The following is a 22,242-nucleotide window of genomic DNA, read 5'->3' as shown; positions in this document are numbered from 1 at the left end:
CAGTGGGGATGGTATTCTTGCCACTATATGCCTTGTTGACCCCTATCCAAACATAGCATTTTTTGTTCTGACCATAAAGATCTATTTTGGACTTGGCACACCAGATTACAGTGTGCCAGAAGCTGTGAGGCATGTCAAAGTGTTGTCGGGCATATCGTAACTGTTTTTTTTGTGACACTGGCGCAGTAAATGCTTCTTTCTGGAAACTCGACCATGCAGCTTATTTTTGTTCAAGTATTGTTGTATTGTGCTCCTTCAAACAATCACACCGTCTTTTTCCAGAGCAGCCTTTATTTCTCCTGAGGTTACCTGTGGGTTTTTTCTTGTATCCGGTACAATTCTTCTGGCAGTTGTAGCTGCAATCTTTCTTGATCTACCTGGCACTTGCTTGGTATCAAGAGATCCCCAAATTTTCCACTTCATAATAGGTGATTGAACAGTACTGACTGGCATATTTAAGGCTTTGGATATCTTTTTATATCCTTTTCCATCTTTATAAAGTTCCATTACCTTGTTATGCAGGTCTTTTGACAGTTCTTTTCTGTTCCCTATGGCTCAGTATCTAGCCTGCTCAGTGCAACCATGTGAAAGCTAATAAACTCATTGACTATTTATACACAGGCACCAACTGCAATTTAAAAAGCCATAGATGTGGGCTATTAACCTTTAATGGCCATTTTAATCTCTGTGTGTCAGTACCAAGGCCAAACATTCCAGGGTATGTAAACTTTTGATCAATTGGGTGATTTCCATTATGACTTAAAAAGGCACAAAAAATTACTTAAAATGATCACTATCCTTAAATAAAAAACATTTTTTTTGCATGATCAGTCATAATTTTAATATCAATGCCAAAATGTCACCGCATCTGCCAGGGTATGCAAACTTTTGAGCACAACTGTACTTTAAAGTTGTAACAGAAACAGGAATAGAGGGGAAATCTTAGAATTAGTGGTGCATGGAAATGAAAATTCTGGTGCCGAAACCGAAAATTCAGGATGCACTTGGCGGAAAACCAAAACCGAATTGTCTGTGTATGTGGAGGATCAATTTTTTTTTTTTTTTTTTTTTAACTTTTAATGTGTGTTTTTATTATTTTTTTTAAACTTATGATTTTATTGCTATCACATAGAAGTTATGATTTTATCGCTGTCAGTCCACCCCTCCTTGGGGCCGGGTCTCTTATTATTGGCGCCTGTATCAGCTCACTTGTACTATTGGCTATTTTCAGCCAATATGTTTCGGCCACCAACATGTTGGTGCATCTCTACTTAGAATAGGGCATTTGTTCCAGTGACAACTGTCTAAGAAGGGATTTCCCTCACTTTGGAGAGATTTCCCCTCACTGCTGTTGTATCTAGAGCACAGAAAATGAAGAGAAACCTTCCCAATGGAAAAAGAGTCAAGTCAAAGAGAAGTGTGGGACTGCTTTTTTTATTTTTTTAAATCATACTTACTTAGGTAGATGTAGCATCGGTCCTAAGGGTGAGAACTCAGCATGACTGCTGATCGCCGAGTTCTCACAGCCACTCTGAGCAGAGAGCGGTGACTGTCAGCAGTGACTGAGAGCAGTGACTCGCTGAGAGGCTGAGCCATGTGCCGATCCAGACTCTGGGGTGGATCCTGCTGTCAGCTGAAAATGGGTCACAGAAGTGCAGAACAAACTGCATTCCTGTGATCCATAGGAGAAGCACAGCCAAAAGAGCTTTGGCTGTACTTCTCCTTTATAGGATTTCTACTTAAAATGTTAACACATGAAGTACCCTAAAATTAGAAGCACTTTATAAAATAGCTGTCTGTTACTCACAGCTGTGAATCTTCAAGTCTCTAGGATAGAATACAAAGGAAAAAGTCCAAACCTGTTGGTTGTTGTGGACCGCAGTTTTTTTTTCATAACCATTTATTTTTTTTTTTTTTAAAGTTACCTGTCAATACGGGGTCCAGAGTAATATAAAGGTAGCCAGTGAAAGGGGATGCTGCATACCTACCTTGCTGCATAGTAGATCCCCAGCTGCTGCAGGTAACTGACATTTCTGGGTGAATTGATTACCTGCGCCCCCAGCGTCTACCGGAAAGATAAGTATACAGCATCTGCTTTTACAGGCTGCCTTTACATTACTCCATAGTGAGAGGGACACATTAATACTCAGATATTTTTTACCATAATCTATGTGTAGAGCAATATGAATAAAACTATGAGGTTGATTCTACTAAAGTCATACAGACTTTAGTTTAACGGAAGTTGAATTTCGTAAAGGAAGTGAGCTTAGTAAACGCTGACCTCTATCATCCAATCAAGTTCAAGAAAAAAAATGATTAGGTATTCTTTACAAAATTATATTGCATCACATTCATTAAGCTCTGGGGAAAATTCCCTTGCAAAGCGCAACATCCTTTGCAAATTGAAAAGTGTATTTGCCTTTAGTAAATCAAACCCTGTGTGTACAAGCATATTCCATCTAAACAGCTTTGCAGGCCATACTACAAAGCTAGAAAACAGATTAGGTCATACATCAAGATGACTGAAGTCTCTGGAGAAGGGGGTCATGCATCCCCATAGTGGTCAGGCCAAATTGGATATCAGGCAGATAAAAGGAAGACATAACTCTAACCAACAGATTGTCTAATATTTTTTTAATAGAAGAATAGAGCAGAGATAGAAGGAAAATGTCATGAGAACAAGCACAAACCCGCAATCATTTTTATGTGCATAAACCACACTCTGGAAAGGATTATTCACAAATAAATGTTTTTACCTGGTATCACCCTACTACTGTACTTTTGTACATATCGACTGAGAAGTAAAGTTAGAAAGCATTAGTTTTACAATTGTTTTAAATCTAAAAAGGTACATGTGGTAGATGTGTCTCTCTGTTCCTCAAAATTAAAGCTACACTATGTGGTCAAAAGTATGTGGACAGCCCTCCAAATTATTGAGTTCAGATGTTTCAAGTAAAGGAAACAGTTACTGCATGCAAAGACATTTTAGATAATCACACACTTCAAACCTTGTTACAACCGTATAGGGAAGGTCCTTTTCGTTTCCAGCATGACTTTGCCCCTAAGCTAGGTTCATAAAGATAAGGTTGTTGGGTTTGATGTAGAGAAATTTGTATGGTCACAGAGAGCTATGACCTGAACCCTATATAAAGTAACTGATTGCAAACTAGGTTTTCCTACCCAACATTAGTATCTGACCTCACAATTTCTCTTTTAGCTTAATAGGCATAAATTCCAACAGATATTTCAATAATTTGTGAAGAACATTTCCAAATGAATGGAGGCTGCAGTAGACTGGGGGGATGGACAGACTTCAAATAATGCCAATGATTTTGGAATGGGATATCGAACAAACTAATAAAGGTGTGTTGGTCCAGAGTCCATAGGCTTTTCGCCATACAGTGAATCAAAATCATATCATAATAAAACAAACTAACCCACTGGCTTTGGGAGAATTAGCTTACAGACGTTCATATCATTAGTCCAAAAAATAGAAGTGATTTGCTGATGATCAAACATTTTGATTTACAAATTACCAATGCAAAAAGTTAAGACTCCTCCAAATGGCAAGTGAGTTAACTTTTGAATTTGTTACTGGAAAATTATACTGAAGACCTACATGTACACCAAGGATTATAAGATTATAACATGGAGTGTGTAAAACAGGTAAATAAAAGATTTCAAAGTATAAAGCTTACCTGTGCGTAGAAATCTGTTGTAGGAGATGATCTGGATCTCTCGTGGACATATTGAGATCTTTCATTTTGGTCAAGACCAGCATCGAGAATATTGTCAGCAGAATGACATCGTCCTGAATTTTTCCTTTCTAGGGGCTTTTTCTGTTCTTTCCATGATGCCTGATATTCTGCAAAAGTCCCTAACCTCTGAGGCTGTTGTACAGTATCAAAACTTCTAGAACTATCCCCGTGATGGTGATCATTAGGGTTCCTATCCCTATCAATTATTTTTTCAGCTCCCAGAGAAGCAGCACGAGACCTTTTCTCAAGCCAAGATTCTTTTGGTACATTTTCATAATCCTTAGCATAGTATGTTTCATTATTTTCTTCTGTAAATATAGGGGGAGTTGGTTTTGGAGCAGGTTTGGACTGTGCAGACTTGCTAGTCTCTTCAAAAAATTTCCATCGGTCTGCAAAAGACCCAACAGCTACTTGTGATGTACTAGAATCACTTATTTTACTATCCTCATAAATTCCAACTTCATTCATCTTTTCAGGCTCTGAATAAGACTTAAGCTTTTGCTGTGATGTAAACCTTTTTCTGGCACCAATACGAGTTATATTTTGAGAATTGCTCACTGGTACATTTTGCTTAGGTTGAACTTGCTCACTAGGGTAGGAAGTGACATCAGTATGAAAAGCATGTTTTGAAATACTATATCCCTGGTTTCTTTGCTCTGGAGACAGTGAAGAATCCACAATCACAGGCTCTAGATCTCGACGTTTGAAGGAAGTAGCTCTAAGAACTCTTGCTTGTGCCTCCTTTAAATGGTTCTTGTATGTGTTTGAAAAGGTGCCATCAGAGGAAGGTGTCACACTTTCTGGAGAATCTTGATTCCAGTTTTCTAAACTGTCACCCTCGTTAGATTCTGTTAAAGTTGCTGTACTCTTACTTTTTTGAAGACGAGCTCTTCTTTGTTGTATTTCATTTCTCAAAGTGGTTGCAAACCGATCACTTCGTCGGGATTGTTTAGCTAGATCAGTGATTGAGTATTTTTCATTGGTGTCTGGAGAGCTAACTGATCGATTTCTTCCTTCCTGAGTTAAAGAATGCAGCATTGGTGTAATTTGAGGTGTGATCTTGCTGTCCTCCTGATCATTCCAACAATAATCTTCATGATGTGACCTGTATTTATTAGGTGACACTTGCTTGTTGGTAAGGTCTTGTGATGTATTATGATTACTATAGTGTCCTTCATGGTAGTCGCTATTTTTTTTAGGTTTCATTCTTTCATTACTACTTGAGTAAATATCTTTTTTCTCTACCACTTTTGAATTATACATGTCACAGTTTTCTAATGAAGGATGATTGTTTTGCTGAGGTAGAGAATAACCAGTCTTTAGGTCCTCAACATCTTGCTGTGTGGACCATGTATTAGAAGAGACTTCAGATTTGCCATATTCCTCTTTATATGAATGATGCAAGATGGGTACCTGAGGTGGCTGTTTTGAACTTGCAGTGGTAGTTCGGCTTGGTGCATTACTATCCCCTCTTACCCTTTCCCCAGTGCTGCACTCAGAAGAACTGGGAGCTCTAGTGTGATTCACACTGTAAACATGTGGTTGGTCTGAAGCCATCTCATAACTTCCAGAAGAAAAGGCCACTTGCTGTGGTTGTGACACTCTTGTATTTTGAAAGAAAGTGCTTTCATCGCTGTATTGACGCTGGTGATGGTAATTATAGGAGGGCTGAGCAAACCTAACATCATTTGTAGACTGAGAAGACTGTAACCTACTGGAATGTGGTACACTATTTTGGTGTTTTTCTTTATAAGATGCTATTTGATCCAAATTGATTTCAGACTGATACGAAGAATTACTTATTCTCCTATCAGGGGCTCTTAAAAGTCTTTGTTGATAATCTGGAATCTCTGAATTCCAGTCAGGTCGTGGATGAGACCTATTTGCAACATTAAAGTGCTGTGTGCTTGTTAACTCTGAATGCATAGGTGCAGGTTTCTCATGGCTTTTTGTAACAGCATAACTGTCACTGCGAAGTGGAGGAGGTGGGGGAGGGGGTGAAGAAGCTGTTTTTCTCTTATCAGGAACATTCCATACAGGCCCAAAATTTGAGCGTCCAGAATGTCTTGACTCAACATTGTCCTCTGTTCTTTGTTGTTTGTTACTTTCATAAGATACAGATGGAGATTGGTATCCCTGCTTATCGTCTGCTCTTCTGGGATCCTGTAAAAGCTGTCCAGCTTTGCTGTGTTTTGGTTTGCCATTGTCCAATTCATTAATTTGATATAAGATATTTTCACTAGAAACAGAATTGTTTTTAGATAAACTGTGTTCAGGGGTGATAAAACTTGTAGAAAAAGAACCATATGCTGAATCCCTCTTATTCTGGTTACCCAAGTAGTCTATGCTGTTATTAGATTTGGAAGAAGACAATCTTCCAGACTGGTAGGTTTGATCAATACTGTCCATACTTCCCACAGAGCTGAAATGCCCAGAACTTCTCTGTAAGTTGGCTTGGTCCCAAGAGCTTGACAAGTCATGCGATGAAGAACTATAAACATGAACATATTAAGTTTTAGAAGTATAGAAAAGTCATGTCAGGGTCAAATCAATTTTAATACAAACTAAGCATAAATAATATAGATTATTCATATTTGCTGTATGGTAATATTTACAGAAAACACAACTTACATGAGTCGACCCACATGTGAACCATTTTCCCTCAACTATAAAGAAAAATACTGAATTCAAGTCCACTGTAAGCAAGTGAAAGTTAATTTTCTAGAGTAATCAGGGTTATAGTACAATGTTGTTGCTTACACTGTGTTGTAAAATAAGTTCAGAGCTCTATATTTTCCAGATTGTCAAACCACATAAAAGAGGTAGGCATTACTACTTGAATAAACATATTTAAAGCACTTGAGAACCAGACTTTAATAACCCTTCATTACCAAGCTATTTTTCAATTTCTAGCAATGTGATGTTTTGAATGACAATTACTGTCATGCAAAATTGTACCTAAATGATTCTACATATTTTTCAGACCGATAGAGCTTTCTTTTTGTTGTAATGAACATTGTGGTTTTAAACTGTTTTACTTTTTAAAGGGAAACAAAAAGACCAAAAAATTTGGCAAAAAACTCTGAGTGAATATGAATGATACTTTTATTAGCTCCTTTTCCTCCCTTTTCTCTATTGTAAGAGAAAGGGGAGGGCACATAGATGTAAAAACACACTGTTTACATCATGTGGTCACTCTGACTAGTGTCTCTATGATCAGAGCGATCTGAAATCAAATAGGCTCTGTACTCAGCGTTTGTGTATGGAGCTGCCTGTGCACAGTGGACAGTGTTTAACCACATTTGCGTTTTTTTTTTTAAATACAGAGGTAAAAAAGTGGTTAAAGATATTTGTTGCATGGTTGATGGTATTTATGAGGAACCTTGCTGGAAAAAGGTGGGTTTAAGTGGATCAGGTACTGGCACCTAAGGACTCCTATTTCCTGTTTTGTACATTTTGATCATTATGAACAAGATTTAAAAAAAAAAAAAAAAAAAAAAACTCTAACAGAAGGTTAAAAAATAAATATTACATATAAACACTAGTGCTATTTTTAATTTTCATGAAATAAGTATAATACCTAGCAATATGGGAGCTGTATGAGTATGTATTAAATAATTAAACCTTCCATATTTTAAAATCAAACAATAGACTTATATTCAAGTACAGTACAGGACACAGTGCTTTTATTCAAAGATTGTGGGTAATATGCAGGCTACTTTCAGACTGGACAGTGTAAAAAAAAAAAAAAAAAAAAAAAAAAAAAACTTGCTAGGGCCACCCCTAGGGTATGCTCATATAACCCCACCTACTCCGTGAGACTCCAGTCTCACAGTGACACAGTGAGGAGGGTCCTGTGTTCTGTACATCAAGATAAGGAATGTACAGGTAAGTCAAATTTCCCAGTATAGTACAGGACAGGGGGCTTGTATTCAAGGTGGACCATGGGATGTATCAAAGCAAAAAAAATGAGAGATGGGGTGTAGCAAACAGAACTGCCAACAGAAAAAAACAAGGTTAAGAAACCAGAACACACTCAGGTGACAGCTTAAAGCAACTTGCGGCTGAATCTTGCACCAGCAACTGATGACCTGAGTATCCACCTAGAAAAACCTGGAGAACATGTGAAAGAGCCAGGTGGTGGCCTTGAAAATCTGGGACACGGATGCTTCATGCTGAAAAACTCAAGAGACATGAAAAGACCTGGTGGAATGAGTGCAGACAAGCTTGTCTGATCAACCTGGCAATGGTGTAGTCAGAGGGTGTCCACTACAACAGCCTGCAGGAAGCACTGAAATATACTCAGGTTTGTGAACAGAAGCTGTGGCTATTAGGCAAACATTCGAGCAATGCAGAAAAATCTCCTTGGAGTGTTTTGGAGCAGGACACAGGGAAGGGAGGATGCGATCCTCATTGAGAAGGAAAGGAGACCACCTAGTGAAGAAAATAATTTCTTGGTCTCAAGACCACCTTGTCCCTGTGTAATACAAGAAAGGGCTCTTTACAAGAAAAAGCTATCAGGTCAGAAACCCACCCAACAGATATAATGGCCAGCAGGAAGCAAACTTACATGTGGGGTCTCCCAGAGGGATATTTCTAACTGGCTCAAAGAGGGGTCTCTGAAGTATGGAGAGCACCAGGCAAAGAACCCAAGGTAACACAGGTGGTCGAATTTGGGATTTGAATGAGCAACACCTTTAAGTCTTGATGAGGATTGCAAAGCCTGTCCCTTAATTGTACAATGGGTCATTTGCTGGCCAAGAAAAGATTGAAGAAAAGTCAAAATATGAACTTAATTATCCCCTGGGACTTAGTTGTCTGTCCTCGCACCAGGCAAACTAAGCCTTCCACATGTGGTAGACCTTGTGGGAGGCAGATTTTCTTACCCTAAATAAGGCGAGGATAGCCAATCAAAGAAACCCCTATTCTTCGGGACTTGATTTTCAAAAGCCATGTAGTGACTGAGAAGCAGGAATGTGGGGCCTTGCGCCAGTACTGCTGGTCTGTTTTGAAGAGACCTAGGTTCATCTGTCAGGAGCTCGAGTATGCCTGTGTACCACATCTTTCTTGGCCAATTCAATGCAATGAAGAACACCGGAACCCTTTTTACCTCTATCTTGGGCAGCAATTGAGGGAGAATCTTTATCGGAGGGCAACTATTGCAAAGGCCAGAAGGTTCCTGGCCCTGGCTACAAATCTGTTCAATTTGTTGTTGAACCTGAAGGCCAGGATGTCCACATTTGGTTTCTTCCACCTTTGACAGAGAGATCTCAGAGTGCAGAGGATGCACTTTTGGCTCCAGACATTGGTGGTTTAGAAAGTCTGCCTTCCAACTGTCCACACCAAAAACGTGGATGAAATTTGAGTTTCAACCCAAGAGAGAATAACATTTTTTTCTCCCCACCCCTCCATGGTTTATGTAAAAGTTATGTGGCATTGTGCAACTGCACCCTGACTACGTGACCTTGCAGAAGGGGGGTTCAGTGTTGTGAAGTGTGATTGATGACTCTCAGTTCCAGACTGTTGATAGAGAGTCTTGACTACTGAGAACCAGGTCCCCTCGACCGTTCCCAAGATAGTAAGGCTGGGATCCACTGTCATCACCTTCCAGGACATGAGAAGGAATTAGTTTTTTTTTTACTTCATCATGTTTGGAGTTCCACTATGCCAGGGAGAAATTTTCTGGTGACCGAGTGAAACTAGGCTAAGGAAACTGCCTCAGAGAAGGCCATCATTATGCTCAGAACCCTCATACAGAAGTGAACTGGGAGATGGCTTTTGAATCTGAGGGTGAGACCTTAAAGAGGCAATCTTTTTCTGGAGAAAGGAAAATTCTAGCTTGGGCTGTGTCAGACAATCAGAAAGCTGGAGGGCACACTTTGGAAAGTTGATTAACCAGTTGAGGGTTTAAAGGAATGGAATTGTCCCTTGAATGTTGGCAGACAAGTTCATGGCTGAGTCATCATTCAGCAGGAGGTCATCTAAGCACCTTGCAACATGAATGCCCTGGGTCTGCAAAAGAGCAAAAACAAGAGCAAGCACTATTTGTCAACACTCAGGATGCAGAGGAGAACCTGAATAGCATTGATACAAGTTGGAGGTGTTGGTCTTGCAGCGCAAAATGCAGAAATTGTTGCTTTGATGGGAAGATGGGATAGTATAGGTAGGCATCTTGCATGTCTACTTATGCCAAAAATGACCCTTGTTTGAGAAAAGCAATGACAGATCTTGCTGGTTTCATATAGAATTTTGTTACCCAAATAAATCTATTTAGAAATTTGAAGTCCAAAATGGGGGAATGCTTTCATTTCGTTTTGGGATTGTGAATAGGTTTGAATAAAAACCTGGGAACTTTCTCTTTGAAGGAATTGGTACAATCACTCCTTGGGACTGAAGGTGGCACAAGGCAGCCAGTAAAATATGCTTGTTTTTGAACTAATGCTGGCATACTGGAGGGTAGAAAGAGTGTGGGGGGGGGGGGGCAAAGAAACTCTCTTTTGTATCCCTTTCAAATTACATACTGGACCCAGAGGTCTGGTATGCCTGGAATTCAGACTGTTACAAAGACCAAAAGACATCCCCCAGTAGGTAGTGAGTGTGCCTTTTCATTATTAAGAGGGCTTCCTAGCAAGTTTGGTGAACTTAGAGGCCCAAGACGTGCGACAAAAAGTGCTGAGCCTTGGTTTTGAAGTTGGTGTCTGGGGGGAGTGAAAAGTCTCAATTCACAGAGTAGAGGTGGAAGCTGTAGAAGTGGGAGAGTTAGGAATGTTCCTGTGGGGTCCAGTGTCTTCCTTGATGAATTTATAAAAAAATTCCCCAGAGGCATTCACTGTTAAAAGGCATGCCTATAAGGCACATTAGAGACTTGGAAAATTCTCTCGAGCAGCCTTTTTCAACCAGGGTGCCCAGGCACCCTACGGTGCCTTGGAGTTCCTTCAGGGAAGCCTTGGCAAAATGCCTAAAAATTGCCCAAAAATTGTATACAAGCCAGCAGGTGAATCAAGCCTGCCTTCTATTTACACAAAGCCATAGGTTTTCATTGTGCACCATTACAACCTTCTAACCTTGCAAACATTTTTCCGTTTGTGGATTTAGCTAAACTTTTTGCTATCAGGTCCATATGTCATATGGACCTAACAGCAGGGTGTTTTATACATAATCCAGTGGTTGTAGCCACCAGGATAGTTTGTAAACTAACAGGAAGACTCCTGCCTGTCAGGTGGAAGCAGTCGGACGGGTGCGCTATCAACCGATTGCTTCCACAGCCCCCTGGTAACGGTGCCCCAACCCCGTGCATGCTCCCCCCAAGTATTCCAGGCTCCCCTTACCCATCTATGGGCCCAGAGCGGGTGCCAGCGGAGAAAGGACAGCGGCTAAATATCCACTCTCCTCCCCTTCTTGCTGTGACCCAGAAGGTAACATGTATGACATCACTTCCTGGTCACCGTTTTCACTTTCACTGAATAGCTGGGGAGAAATGTATTGCAATGCGATATGTACTGCAATACATCCAGTGGAGCCCAGAGGAGACATGCAGGGTCTTTTAGACCCACAGGTACCCATATTTGACAGGTACCCACTCCCACTTCCGCTGCAATCGCCTAAGGCAATTGGAAGCAGAAGTTGTCCTCCCCCCTCCTTTCCCGTAGACATGGGACAGGTCCAAGAAGACTACGGGACCATACACAAAGTGCAGCGCTACTTGCGCATGCGCAGTGGGCACCCAGCTGTGAAATTGCAAGCTGTCACAGCCGGGTGCCTACACTGAAGATGCTGGCGCTGGGGAGGAAAGACAGGCATGGAAACCAGCTGTGGTGAGGACACTGCTGGACCGAGGGACAGGTAAGTGCCTGTATTTCTAAGGACAGCAGCTACAGTTTTTGTAGCTGCTGACTTTTATTGTTTTTTTTGTAATTCAACTGGAACTCTGCTTTAAATTAAAAAAAATTTAAATAAATAATAATTTTATTGCAAAAAAAAATAAAGTTATACTCAAGCACATAACACCCCCATCAAAAAATTTTTTGAGGCCCCCCTCCAAACGAACAAATGTAAACACACACGTTGGGGTGACAGCGTGTGAACATTTTGATTGTGATGCACATATTACATAATCGCCATGCACACCAAAGTAAGAGCAATAATTCTAGCACAAGACCTCCTCCGTAACACTAAATTGGTGATCTGTAGGGGCTTCTGAAAGGTCGCCTATAGAAAATATAGGGTACTGTTGCCATTTCATAGGCGCACACAAATTTAAAGTTTGATATGGTGTGTATCTATTTACTTTACTTGGTGCAACCTTGTCTTTTATATTTTACCAAAAATGTGGGTAACTTATTGCATTTGTTTGCCTTAAAATTCACCTTTGTGGTAATATTGTTTGACATAAACTGGATCTACCATTATTTTATTCTCTAGGGCAGTGGTCGGCAAGCCGCTGCTCGCGAGCCACATGCGGCTCTTTACACTCTTTAACGCGGCTCTTCTGTGTGCCGGGCGCCCGCTCCCCTCTCTCCTCTCGGGCGGCCGCCCCAAAAGTCAGGACTCTGCAGCTAGCCCAGCAATGGGCAAACTACGGCCCGGCGGACCTTTTAATCCGGCCCGCGGAGCGTGGCAAACATTGGCTGTCAGGATGTAGGCGGGGCAGCGTGACGAACTCCTCTCCTCTCACAGTCTGCCCTGAAGACCGGAACGGCACGGGAACACGGCGAGAGGAACGCACGGAGCAAAGGAAAGTGAATTGACACAATATGGGGAATGAATTACTATAGGGGGGATGAATTACTATATGGGGGATGAATTACTATGGGGGATGAATTACTATATGGGGGATGAATTACTATATGGGGGATGAATTACTATGGGGGATGAATTACTATATGGGGGATGAATTACTATGGGGGATGAATTACTATATGGGGGATGAATTACTATATGGGGGATGTATTTTCAGTTTTAAAAATGTGGCTCTCAAAATAAATTTCAATCGTGGTTTTGGCGAGATTTGGCTCAGTTGAAAAAAAAAGGTTGCCCACCACTGCTCTAGGGCATCCTTTCTCATACTTTTAAACACAGTGGAACCCTTGAAATAATTTTCTGGTTGCAGGGAACCCCTGCTAAAAATCACTACATCTACAACTCATGATACATTAGTGCAGTGTTTCTCAACTCCAGTCCTCATGGACCCCCAACAGGTCATGTTTTCAGGATTTCCATTATTTTGCACAGGTGATTTGATCAGTTTCACTGCCTTAGTAATTACCACAGCTGTTTCATCTGAGGGAAATCCTGAAAACATGACCTGTTGGGGGTCCATGAGGACTGGAGTTGAGAAACACTGCATTAGTGTGATGGTCAGTGGGAAGAATGCTCCTAACACTTGTGGTCTTTGGGAAGAATATCTCCTTTTAAAAAGTAAAAAAGATCAGTAGTGTCATTGGTAGCTTATCTGAGAGGCAGAAATTGCTCATTGTTCAAGGAACCCCTAGCAACCTCTGAAGGAACCCTAGGCTCTGCTCTAGAATGTCTGCTTTCAGAAAATATATATATTTGCAGATTTCGTGTAATTTTCAGGCCTAAAATAATTTTTTAAGCATGTGCAAAAAAATGGCTCTGGCAGCAAAAGGGTTAAAGAAAATGCTAAAAACAAATAAAACTATTAGGTTTAAAGTAACCATTTAGACTGATAAATTGAGAGGAGGTTACCTGGAGTGGTATTGGGAACTCCATGAAGGATTAAAGTTAGAATTTGATAGCTGTGCAGTCAGAGTTTCCATGGGGCTTTCAATTAACTTTGCTGAATGCCAGGAATGGGGTCTATAAGCAATATCATTTTTCCTGAAAAAGATAAATTCAAAAAGAAATGAAAGCAAGCATATTCAGTGAGTTGAATTAATTCTAGACATGTCACAAAACACAGCAAAAGTATGTGTAAAAAGCTGTTCCTTGAACTCTAGGCAAGTGGCTCGGTCTAGGCACAGTTTGCTGCAAGCAGTAATAAGCATTTCCTCAGCACTCTGCCCCTAAACAGTCACAGGGTAAGAGATAGCCAAATGTTTAAGTATTTTTACACTGCGTAAGCCATTTTTACACTGCGTAATGCTGATGCAGGGATCTCTCGTGCTGTTCTACTATATTATGATGGTGGGGGATCCCCCCAATCTGAGGCTTGCTGGCATTAGAACAATGGTGTCAGCAAAAATTATTAGAACATTAATCTTTTATTTTCAGGGGACAATGCAAAATATAAAAGGGTGATCATAATAATTAAAAAGAGGCAGACATTCTACATATAAGAGGAAAGTAGGTTATGCTATGATTTTTTTCCTGTGCTTAGCAAGTTTAGCATCACATTTTTTTAAACAGGAAATCCTCCTAAATTGTACATTTTGAAATGCAGCCTCATCCTTCGGCTCCATAGTTATATTGTTTGGCATGAGGGAAGATTGTGACTGACAGGTAACGTGGGTACATAAACCATAGTTTTGGAGATACACTGATGCTGACATAAAGCGCCTTTAAAACGGACTCTTGGGAAATTCTTGATAACTCTAAGCTACTTAAGACTGGAAACAGTTGAAATGCATGGTGGGTAAATACTACGGCAATAACTGAGCCAAAACTGACAACCACATGTGACTAGGAAACACAGTACTGAACAACTCTCAATCTGGAGCATATAGTCTGTAATAGACACTTAGGGTTTCTTAACCTTGTAATCATAGTTACATAGTGTTTCTTATACCCAAACGTATACAGTCATGGCCAAAAATATTGGCTCCCCTGCTTTTGTTTGTATTGGTGTGACACAAAAAAGTAGAGAAACAAAAAGCCAAATCTGACACATTCCACGCAAAACCCCCAAAAATGGACCGAAAAAAATTACTGGCACCCTTAATTTAATATTTGGTAGCATACCGCTTGGAAAAAATAACTGAAATCAATCGCTTCCTGTAGCCATCAATGAGTTTCTGGCACCTCTCTACTGGAATTTAGGATCACTCTTCTTTCTCTGCTCCAGGTCTCTCAGATTGGAAGGGTTCCTTTTCCCAACTGCTGTTTTGAGATCTATCCATAGGTGCTCTATGGGATTGAGATTTGCTGGCCAGTTCAGTACTCTACAGCGCTTTGTCTCAAACCATTTCTGGGTGTTTTACAACCTGTGCTTTGGGTCATTGTGCTGCTATAAGACCCATGACCTCTGACAGAGACCCAACTTTCTGACACTGGACCCTACATTGCATCCCAGAATTCTTTGGTAGTCTTCAGATGTCATAATGCCATGCACTCAGTCAGTGCCTGAAGCAGCAAAGCAACCCCAAAACATCAGTGAGCCTCCACCATGTTTGATTGTAGGGACTGTATTCTTTTCTTTAAAGGCCTCACTGCTTTGTCTGAACACAGTAGAATGATGGGCTTTACCAAAAAGCTGTAATTTTGTTTCGTCTGTCCACAGCACATTCTCCCAAATGGATTTTGCCTTCCTCAGGTAAGTTTTGGCAAATGCCAATCGGACTTTTTTTTATGTTTCTATGTCAGTAGTGGGGTCCTCCTGGGTCTCCTACCATAGCATCCCTTTTCATGCAGATGGTGACGTATAATGTGAGCTGACACAGTTGTACCCTGTGCCTGAAAGTCAGCTTGAATTTGTCTGGAAGTTGATCAAGGTTCTTTAGCCACCATTCGAACAATCCTTCGTTGCAGTCTGTATTAAATTTTTCCTTTTTCGTCCACATCCAGGGAGATTAGCTACAGCGCCATTGGCTGTAAATTTCTTTGCGCACAGTGAACACAGGAACATTAAGATCCTAGTAACCTTGAGATTGTCCATGCTTTTCCACAATTCTTTGCTGCTCTTTCTCTTCTCCATGCTACATGTGGCACACAGAGACACGCAACAGAAAGGTTGAGTAAATTTTTCACCATTTTAAACCCTCATGCACACTTTGTTTTTACAGCTGCTGTTTTTGGCTTTTGGTGGTTTTTTCTATAGCTAGTAAACCCCCAGCATGTTATCCCATGTGTCCTTGCACACATAGACTGCAATCAACTTTTTTTGGCTGGACTAGTGGGTTGCTAGGAGTTTTTTAGCTGTAAAAATGCTGAAAAACACGGCAAACTGCGGTTAAACGCCGCAAACCAGCGTTTTTGGACTTTTTTGACCAAAAAAACTTTTTTTGGGGTCAATAAAAACACTAAAAAATGCAAACATGGGAAAACAATGCTAATTGCAGCAAACCGCCGCTAATGGAAAACCACATTATGAAAAACATCCACTGTGCATGAGGGCTAACTGGTTCCTAGTGTGATTTCTATATTGTCATCACCTGTTAATTGATACAAGTGAGTTTAATTACAAATTATAGAAGCATCACAAACTTGCAATGCAATTATTTCATACAATTTTGAGAAGGTGTCCAGTCCAGTTTTGGGGTTTTGCATGGAATGTGTCAGATTTGGCTTTAGGTTTCTCCACTTTTTTTGTGTCATACCAATATAAACAAAATAAATAAACATGAGAATGCCTAAACATTTGTAAATGCTCAACGTTTATTGATTTTTTTTTTATTTTTTTGGATGGAGCTGAAATGCTGATACTGACCCCTTGTGGAATGGAGAAGGTACAGTTTTCATTTTTGACAAAGTTGGAGAAAGAGACCCTGAATGATATAAAATCACAAGTGCATAGTGCTGTTCTATCCTTAGACAGCATTGTGTTGCGGTAAGCCTGCAATTTACCTATTAGGCGGAGGATTAACACAGCTGGTGTTTGTCACATTGATGTTGTTGGTTGAATTAAACCACCAGGATACATTGGTTGTTCAGTGGATGCACAAGAGATATATGCTGGGATTTATTGTGCTGAAAGACTTTTATTTTAATTTAATTTTTTATTTTAATTTGTATGGACACTATTATTTTTGCACTCAATTCATATAGTGATTTATGCATTTAATTTTAGAACAGCAATTATTATTCACATGTTCCAAGGGGTGTACTGTATATCTCTACCCATGCATGCAGCTTTTTGTTGTACTATTGGATAGTGCTGACTTTTACATTTTCATTATTTAAAAAAATCAAATACAAGCTTAAAAAAAAAAACAGTTTGGAGAAAATCCAATAAATGGTGTAAGCAACCAACCAGAACTCATTATACAGGTTTTAGTTCATGTAAGTGAAAAAATGGCTGCTATGGATTACTGCATGCTGCTGTTTGAGAAGTTTATTTTGGATTTCATTTATTTTCATATATCTCAGCATTTAACATTTTTTTTGAGGTAACTATGTCAGTGACCTGAGTAGAACGTAAAGTATGCGTCTATGCCATATCCTACACATTCCTTATGAATAGGTGAAAAAAAAGAAAAGATGAATATCTTGGAGTACAGAACAGGACACAAGCAAAATATTCTTAGACCCTGGATTATAGGATCATACCTTCAGGTGTTTGGACACTGGCAAAGCTTTTGAGGACACGCACCCTGTGTGCCTCCCCTATAACTCTATCCCACTCTGTGAGCCTTCAGTTTTGTGGCAAGCAATGCAGAGTAACCAGGAATGAAAGAGAAGGTGGCCTGTGCCCTATATTTCAAGATATGGAATTCACAGATAAGTCATATTTTCTCTTATCTTAATTGTACAGTACAGCACACGGGCAGTGAATGAAAAGGAAGGGCATACAAGTAGGCAAACAGAACTGCGCCAACTGACCTAACAACAAGACCTGCTGCAAGAACTTTGGGACTAAAAGCTGAATCCACAGAAGACTAGACATCCACCTGGTAAAACTTTGTGTGAACTTTGAACAGAGGACCAGGTGGTAACCTTACACAGTTGGGGTACAGAAACCTAGTGCCAAAATGGCCAGAAAACTCAGTGGAGTACAGTTCAGGAGCACACTTGTCATTGAGAGTGCAAGCTCTAGCAATCAGATTTCTTATCTTCTTCATGATGGAGGACTTTGAAGCAGGGTGTACCTTGCAAAAGTCCTGAGAACAGGACAAATAAGGAATCCATCTGATCAAAGCTATAGTTTTGAGGTAGACTCTAATAGCTCTGACTGCATCCAGGCAATGAAGAGTGATTTCCTTGAATTCTTTGGAGTAGGGCATAAGGATAGTAGGGCTATGTCCTCATTACGGTGGAAGACTGATACCGCCATAGGAGGAAAGGATGGTCTTGTCCTTGTGAAGTATGATGAATGGCTCCTTACGACGGAGGGCTGACAACTCAGAGACACATCTGACAGATGCGATACTAACCAAAAGGGCAGCTTTGCAGGAGAGGTGCTTTAAGGGAATATCCCTGATGGGTTCAACGTGTGTTTTTCTGCACGGCAGAGAGAACCGAATCAAGATCCTAAAGACGTACAAGATGCTGTAAGGTGGTTTATTGCAATATACACCTTGAAGAAAAATTTTTACAAGTGTGAGTGAAGCCAGAGGTCTTTGAAAGAGAATGGACAAGTACAAGATCTGTCCTTTCAAAGTGTTTAAAGTCATGTTATGGTCAAGACAAGGAAGTCCAGATTGCAAGGCCTTTAGCAAGGTAGGATTTACAGACCCCTCCACCTTTTAAGACCTGGGCTTCAAGAGACATGCCATTAAAGCCAGAGACTGAGAATCAGGTTCCTGAGATAGCAGATCTGGCCTGTTGGGAAGAGGCCAGGGGTTGTCTGCTAGAAGTCCAAGTATGTCAGAGTACCAGGTTCCTCTGGGCCAGTTTGGTGTAATGAGAATCACTGTTACCCTCTCTCTTGAAGCAGATCACACATCAGATTGAAGATATCTGGATGAAGGGTCCATTCCCCCCTCTGCCTTAGCTACGCGTGAATGTATATCCATGTGAGGTACTCACAGATCAGGGTGTGGAACAATAGGATAAGCACGTCCAGGAGAACACAGCCACTACAGGTGTTGACCATCCTGTAGAGATTCCAGGTGGTGAAAGGGCAGGAAGAAATTCCTGAGTACCATATAAGGCTTCTAGGCAGTTGTGATAAAATGTGTGAAATATGGTGTGATGTCACACCTGGTCATCCACCTGAGCTTAAGCTCTGAGTGGTTGAGTTTTGGCACCCAAATTGAAATGTATACTGTAGTAAATATAATGCAAATTTTCACCTGCTTGTTTTAGAGTAACTGTCAAAAGCATACAGGTTGACCTTGTTTTACCTGTCCATGATGTTGAACTGTATATATAGTCCAGTCTTTGCACTTTTTGGTGCGCATACCCACAGAAAGTTGTCTTCAGGGACTGGGTTCCATAGGGATAGGCCAGAACCCTACATCTGTGTAGCATCAAGTTAAGCTAAGAGTGATTTCTCCATGAAGAAGAGGTCAACCACCTTTGAGTGGGATAGGGTTATAGGGAAGGCACCCATGGAGTGTCTATGAATACTTTGCCTGTGTCCTGTACTGAATGCCTGTGTTCTGTACTGTACGATTAAGATAAATCTTTTATTTAACAAGTTTAATACAGTATATCTACACCCTTATGTTAAAATATATGTGGCTAATTATGAGTTATGTCTATTACTTTATCTTCATTCTTGATTCTAGGCTTGCAGTTTGATATAAACACATAAAAAAACATTAAAAATAATTTTAAAAAAACTTGGCACCCAGGACTTCATAGGTGAGAGTGACAAAGCTGCTGATGTATACCCTAGCTGCAGTGATGTCAACTCACTCCAATAGCAGACTACAAAACAACACCCTGCTGTAATGATTGCACAAATATCTAGAGCCCCTGAAACCTCCCTTCAAGCAGCCAACTATGGCCACAAGCTTCTGTGCATATGGAGGGAGCTCACAATCCTCTAACTGAAATTCAATGGCAATCAGACTTGTGGTGGGCATTTCCACAGGGAGGTATTGGACTTATCAGAGCTTGTAACAGTGGGAAATCTTTTTGTACAGGATATAGAAAGACAGGATTGTCACCCTTACACTGGAAGTCCTTGTGTTGCGTTTTATTAGATCTAAAATAAAAAGATAATTCCTAATGTGTTTTCGATAGAAAGGGTTTTTTAAAAACCACATTAGTTTTGTTGTGCAGTCAGTTTAAAGTCAAACAGGGTTTAATAGAGCTCTTTTCTAAAGGTGTTGACTTAACTTCTGTTTAAGGGTACATTTAAATAAGGCACCATCACACAGTATGTATTTTTAATTGTATGCTCTAATACATATAGACACTGAAAAGGCGTCACAACATAGGTAAACAATTACACAATGGGAAAACAAGGCACTCTATGAGGTGTCTACTAAGCACACAGTGGATCAACCCAACCATATTACAAGAACAATGCACAGGGTACCAATACTGTACCTCATAGAACTTCTCAAGATGTTCATGAGAAAACTCCTGGCCAAAAGAAGATCTTTATCTGATGGCATGGTCTTTGTTATAATATTCACCATCACTTGCCTCCTTCTGGACAGCCAAGTAAGAAAAGGGACAAACCATTTGGAGATTCAGAACCAACCAAATCAAAGAAAGAAATTGCACTTTTCCATGTTGACTTTGAATATTCTGAAGCATTCCAGTGAAATAAATTAAGTAAACAAGTTGCTCTTTTGGCACATTAGACCACCCTGCTCTCAAAGTAAAAGACATGTTCTATTTTTCCGTATAAACCTGGACACTGTACTCATGTTTATAATACTGCTGTACACACAAGTAAATGACAGGCTGTGTGCTACACGTGGCTTGCCTGGGCGGAGGAAAAGGAAGTGGCTCAGCCAGCCAGTGTGCAGGGGCCCTAGATTTACCTGCATTTACATGTGTTTTTGTGCAATTACATGTATTTAGATGCATTCAGAGTATCTAATCTGCTCCATACACACCTACGCCCCATGCACACAGGGGCATCTAGTTGCGGTGCATGCATCACAGGAGGCATAGATGCAACATCCAGCTCTACTGCCTGCAGCCTTGCAAAGTCTTTGGCAGCCTGGATGGGAATGAACACTGTGGTACTCACATTTAAGGCCCTATGCATTCAGGGATAAAACAATACAGCCTTAGCTCCATTTCACAAATGCATTTAAAAATACAATAGTTCCCTTTCAATTATTCTACCAGTAGGCCAGCAATAGCAGTTCAGCAATTGGAGATCAGGCCAGTGCTGGGTAAAAGGAATAAGGTGTAGCAATTTCAGAAGACAGTAATCTGTTAATAAAGTAGGCCGTTACTAAATGATAATGATGTTAAGAGTGCAGAACAACAGAAAAAAACCCACAAACACATACACCAACAAGACAGAAAAACTATTGTCCTATGGTGCATTTATATGTACTGGAAATGATGGCTTACCCGGTGTGAACCACCCTATTTGTCTGCTTCCCCTAAGCAAGTTTACTGGTAATGGAAAGCTGCCAAGATGAGGTTTCAATGGCTATGTATTTATTAGATGAATCCTGCCCTCTTGTGTTCACACATAGGACTAGCATAAGGATATTTCCTAGCAAGAATTAATTTACATGAATTTCAGCTCAGTACACAGCATGAGATGATACAATTTTAATGAAACTACAATGGCCTGCGGAAAAATAAAACTAAACTGCAGAAAATGTATTGCATGGATTCACATATTAAAGGATCACAAAGTGCAACAAATAATATATTCTGATAAATCCATGCATTTAAATTGTATTTGTTGAGTTTTTTCCTGGTGGAGCATACTATTGAATATAAGGTGGGGCTTTTGCAAAAATGCATCCATAGAAAGAGTGGCTACATATGCACTGGACACTTTGGGGTTAATTTACTAAAACTGGGGAGTGCAAAATCTGGTGCAGCTCTGCATAGAAACCAATTAGCCTCCATTTTTTTTGTCAAAGCTTAACTGAACGAACTGAAGGTAAAAGCTGATTGACTACCCTGCACAGCTACACCAGATTCTGGCAATTTCAGTTTTAGTAAATTACCTCTTTATGTTTAATTGCACATTTTAAATTTGATTTCGTACAGGTAATATTGCAGTTATGTTTTGATGAATTTTCACTTGTTATACGTTAATATTATGTGTTTATAGTGTGTTTACAGATATTTCTTTTTTTATATGTCACACACTTTAGGTGCAGTTAGCATATGTTTAAAGGATTGGATTAGTGTTGTAGTATACATAAGGAGTAGTTACATATATGTTGCATATAGTCATTTTAGGTAACAGAGTAGTTTGATTTTTTTTTTTTTTACAATGCTGTATATAGTATAAATGCTTTTATAGTTCATAGCAGATAGTCATTTAGAACCTACACCGACAATATCCCATGATGAAGTTGTCCAGATATCCCCCATGGGGAAAGCTCTTGGGAAAGTAGCAATGCTAACATGGGGCCTGAGCCTAGGAGAGCACTTGGGATGTGGAGGATCGGCCATGGCAGGTCTACACACTGGAAGTGCTGGAGGCCCACAGAATTCAAGTAGGCGTTAATGTGTTGGGAAAGGTGGGGACATGCAAGCATCCATCCCA

At 40.2% G+C, this 22,242-nt stretch overlaps 1 protein-coding gene across 1 annotated transcript in view; it reads right to left on the bottom strand.

Moving 5' to 3' along the window:
* SHROOM2 (shroom family member 2) overlaps positions 1-22,242 on the bottom strand; it is a 229,110-nt gene that overhangs the window by 148,531 nt on the left and 58,337 nt on the right. Inside the window, exons 2-3 of the mRNA XM_089683832.1 lie at positions 13,467-13,598; positions 3,699-6,249 (exon numbers count right to left, since the gene is read on the bottom strand). Coding sequence (XP_089539958.1) covers positions 3,699-6,249; positions 13,467-13,598 — 2,683 coding nt within the window. The remainder of the gene's footprint in view (positions 1-3,698; positions 6,250-13,466; positions 13,599-22,242) is intronic.

This window comes from Staurois parvus, unplaced genomic scaffold (assembly GCF_062004578.1).
Source record: "Staurois parvus isolate SC_StPar_1 unplaced genomic scaffold, SC_StPar_1.0 ptg000324l, whole genome shotgun sequence".
Lineage (NCBI taxonomy): Eukaryota > Metazoa > Chordata > Amphibia > Anura > Ranidae > Staurois > Staurois parvus.
Note: the sequence above shows the minus strand (reverse complement) of the source record. Positions and strands in the feature narration are given on the sequence as shown.